This window comes from Sitophilus oryzae, unplaced genomic scaffold (assembly GCF_002938485.1).
Source record: "Sitophilus oryzae breed Bouriz unplaced genomic scaffold, Soryzae_2.0 scaffold_1414_pilon_pilon, whole genome shotgun sequence".
NCBI lineage: Eukaryota > Metazoa > Arthropoda > Insecta > Coleoptera > Curculionidae > Sitophilus > Sitophilus oryzae.
Genome location: NW_022146076.1, coordinates 547712 through 552352, shown reverse-complemented (window position 1 = coordinate 552352; position 4641 = coordinate 547712). Strand labels below are relative to the sequence as shown.

At 34.3% G+C, this 4641-nt stretch overlaps 1 protein-coding gene across 1 annotated transcript in view; it reads right to left on the bottom strand.

Moving 5' to 3' along the window:
* Positions 1 to 233: 233 nt before the first annotated feature.
* Positions 234 to 4641, bottom strand: part of LOC115876150 — an 11513-nt gene continuing 7105 nt past the window's right edge. Inside the window, exons 2-4 of the mRNA XM_030891834.1 lie at positions 2586 to 2771; positions 1394 to 1695; positions 234 to 574 (exon numbers count right to left, since the gene is read on the bottom strand). Coding sequence (XP_030747694.1) covers positions 234 to 574; positions 1394 to 1695; positions 2586 to 2771 — 829 coding nt within the window. The remainder of the gene's footprint in view (positions 575 to 1393; positions 1696 to 2585; positions 2772 to 4641) is intronic.

The window sequence follows — 4641 nt, the reverse complement described above, 5'->3', positions numbered from 1 at the left end:
TGCGTTTATGCAACAATGGCCGAAAATGGGTTAAGAAGGTCGTAATTTCTTTTTATTGAGTAAAAATGACCTTTAAATGGTGTAGTTTAAAATTCTAGACAAAATAATTTTTTGGAAATCGATTTGTATGATAAGTTTTATGTCAATTTTTAGCAAATGACAGCCGTCTTTGTCGCCGTTTTTTTCGATCATACAGTATAACTTGGATTACTAAAGGCTGATTAAAACAGTGGTTAATAGTAATTAACATTCTTAGCTTTATTTCCTTCGATAGCTACACGTATCAAATCATTTCCCAGAAAGTAATCGCTGGTAACGATATTCGCTTCATTAAACCACTCATCTCTGAACCATTTCGTCACTTCTTTATTGACATTCTGAGCTAGAACCCTAAGATTGTTCTTCCTGAGTATCACATCCCATGTTCCAGGTGTCAGTTCGGCCATTAATGCCCAAAGCGGATTTCTGAAGCCTTTGTATTCCGAAATGGATCTCCAGAGATAGTCTTTCAGTTCTGAGACTTTGTTCGTGTTACCCCAGAATTGTTTAATGGGTTGCCAAAGCCATGGATTACCTAAAAAAAACATGAGTTTTGACAAAGCTATTTTTTATTAATAAACCTTATAATTCAAATTAATAAACCTCGCCTCCCTTACTTCTACATGCGGAGCTCTGGAGAACTGGACCCTTGCAGTAAATTGAGCTCAAATTCAAGGAGGCAATACAGAAAGAGGGATATATCCTCTATTATAGATTCGAGACAACACTGTTATCAGGTCTAAGGAGAGACCAAGTTAAAGAGGTGGAGAAAATGGAGAGAGATCCTCCAGCCTCTCTCTCACGGGTATCTCAGCCGGAGACAAGCTCCTCGACTGTGAAGGGCACGGGGGGCTAAGCCCCAATCTTGGAAGGGTGTATACCCTCGTAGGAGATAGATGACCAGTCCTCGGAGGATTAACATCTGTAATCAGAGGAGAATGGAAAATACCCCGTCCCCCCTAAAACAGGAAGATCCCTATGTAAGATGAGTTATAGACTGTATGATGAGTTATAACTCAAGAAAGGAGGACACTATAGTTCTTTATAAGCTCTCGGTGATTAACTTCCACCACTTCTTTCTCATTCTACATTCTACATTCCGTCTCAAGTCGTTAAAAGCCTTTAGAAGAACCTTTTCACTATCATTCACCTTATCGTAACATTGTCTCGATACAAACTTTATTAATCTTAATATTGTATCTCTATATAAGAGGTCTCAACGTTTAAATAATAAAACCAATTTTGCAAAAAGATAGTAAACCAAATTACATCCTATTAAAGTTCTCCTAAGCATTAAAATTTAACATTTCTTACCCATTTCTTATTAAACGTAAGATGATAGTGAATTACTTACTATTAGACACCAAAGAATCAGCATAAGATATAATAATACTTTTATTCTGTGCCCATATTTCGTTGAAGCTTGGTCCACCCTCCCTTTGGTAGCCATGGGGCGACAGGACATGTACTCCCAAGATATCATCAAGCATTCTTGTGAACTTTTGATGCATTTGTCTGGTAAAGTTTCGTGGAAACGGAAATCTGTGAATATCCACAATAATAACTTCCCGTGGAGCAAGTTCAGCAAATTTCTTTATTTGTCTCAAAATCGGTTCCACTTTGGCAACTCTAACGTGATCATGATAAATGTACAATCTAAAAATATATCTGTGTTAATATACAGGGTGGTCCGAACTGTATTCCGGAAACTTCGGCAACATATTCTGCAGATAAGTAAAAAAGTTCGTATAAATGAACGTGCTTCATAAAATGCGTTTCGGAGATACGGGGTGGAGAATTTTCATTTTTATTTCGATTTTTTCCAAATAATTTATGAAGTAACGTCAATATTTGGATGAAAATTGGTTTCAGAGTTTTTTGACATAAGAAATTTTATTTTGATGTCAATATGACTAAGTAGAGGGCGCCACTTACATATTTTTTAACTTGTTTGAAGAGTAATAACTTTTCGTCCGTACCTGTATAAAACTACTGTGTAAAAAATATACATTCACAACGGTTTTTACGTAAAAGAGGTCTCTTGGTAAAAATCGCTACGAGTAATATTTCTCGAGATATTTCGAATCGAAATTATCAATACCTGTCATCATTGACATAAATTAAATATGTTGACTAAATTAATAGTTATTAGACTGAAATCATAAAGTTTAGACGTTAGATGAGTTAAACCACATAGAGGTGGCTGAGCATTTTAAAGCTTAACGAACTGTTTTACTTATTTTTATCTTTAGAATATGCAGCACAATTCGGACCACCCTGTATAAAAACATTTATTTATTTTGTCGTTCTACTCAGTGATCGAATGAATGTGATATCGAACGAAAAAGCTTTAAGAGTTTTAAATTATAGTCAGAAAATCATGAAGTTGATAACAAAAAGCGATCACGACAATACAGTTGAGAGGAAACTGCTTAAAATAAATAATAATTAATAAAAATTATTAAAAAGAACTTAAATATAGAGAGCGATGGACGTAATTATAACTCGAATTAAACTAGATATTTGATTGTATCAATTTATCTTACTCTTCTTCAGGTGTATAGCCTATCCTTAGATCCAAGTATCTGATACCAAACACCAACTGAGTCCATATATTTCTGTCTTGGTTCAGAACGTAACCTTCAAATACTGCTATGATTCCTTTATATGAACCGGAGTTGTGTGTGCCAGGAATGAAGACATTACCTATTCTTTGATTTCCCAAATACTCCCTAAAATATAACATTTATTACTCCTCAAATAATAACAGCAAAACAATTGGTCAATAAAGTCACTCTTAAAGAACTTGAATCATTTTATGTCTATTACGATTCTAACAATTTACTATTGCTCATTTTACATGTAAATATAAACAAGATGTCGTGTAATATGTATACTGAGACATGCAGATCTAGAGACAAACTAATGTTCCATCTCACTTGCCTAAATATGTTCATTTCTTGGACCAAAACCGGCACTTAGACATCACTAAACATACAGATACACCAGCTTTACAAATGTGTTACAAATATTTGTTCCAGTAATGGAACGATAACAACAAATAATAGACAGGTATACTAGGGATGACGTTATGGGAATAATACCAATTCACCATCACCACCACACCTACACAGTTAGTAATTCTACTCTGTAGGTATATATTATTATATATAAATATATAATGTATCTAATGGCAATGGTATAGCCAATTCTGTTGATCGTTCGATCAACAGGATTAGCTCTTCACCAGCGAGTATTAGTGAAGAGTCGACGTTCGAAACAGGAAAAGTGCTTAAAATTCGTAGACGTTGAAGAAGCGTTTACACCTGCTTTCAGTTACTGACAGAATTTACAAGGAGCCTCCGATTAAAAAAGAATATTCAGATGATTTGGTCATGATAGTCAGAGGCAAGTTCAACAGTACTGGAGCTAATGTAGAGGGCCCTGAAGACTGTGGAAACGGAGGTGACATGCTAGGAACTAAATATTAGCCCTACAAAGACTGTAATTATCCTTTTCATCAAGCGAACAACTTTGGAAGAACTCTCAGGTTCTGAGGTAAACAAATTCCTTTCTCAGAGAAGGTCCAGCATCTGGGACGTATCATTATGCTAGATACCAAACTGACGTGAACTGACCTAAATTATATACATTATATTTTCCAATTATAAAATTTTATTGATACGCTTCTTTTGTGTTCTGCAATGTCCATGTATATTCTATTGGTAATTTTAATGACGTCATTTTTTTTTGAATGATGCTTGGTTAGATCTTTTATTATTTGTATATTTTTTGTGCTTTTGTTTGTTTTTTAAATTCTTTGTCGATGAAGCTATTTTGGCTTTTTGTACAATAAAGCGTTATTTATTATTTATTATTAACAGACTGAAAAAATTTCTGTCTAAATAATAAACAAAAAATACAATAACAATGTGTCATGGAGAGGTATGATTGGAGCTGTGATGATTTCGGTATTGATGGATAGATTCATATTTATATTTGTTTAATTCTATAATTCTACTACCTTAAGAACATCTATACAGTGTGTCAATTATAAAACTTCCCACCCTTACTATCTTTCTTGCAGTTAAAAATATGAAAAGCCGGAAAGACACGTCAATTTTATTTGTAAGGGGGACACTTTAAATTAATATTTTTAGCCTTTTTCTTTTAACCCCCTATGAGGGGTAGATGTCACCCTTACAATCTTAAATGGGAATAGTAGTCAAGTGGCACATCGTTTTAAAGGACGTTTAATTCTCTTTTCAGTGGTATCCTACTTTGTTGCTTTTTGTCCAGAGGTTTCCGAATAATCGCGTTTCAAAGTTGCAGAAACAATTACAGAATTAAACATGCCTGCATTGAGATTATAGTTTTCAGGCTAGTGTTTGCACAAAAAATATTGCAATGGATCATCTTGTAGTACAAATAATGAGAAGATTAGGTGGAAACATGGACGTAGCCATTATATTTTTCTAGGGGGGGTCGAAATACTAATAAACAGAAATCATCATAAACATTAGCGTTTCTTTTCTTAAATTCGAATGAGTGGCAACCACTAATCAGTTCTACAGGAGGATTTGTTAACATTCCAGCAGGACG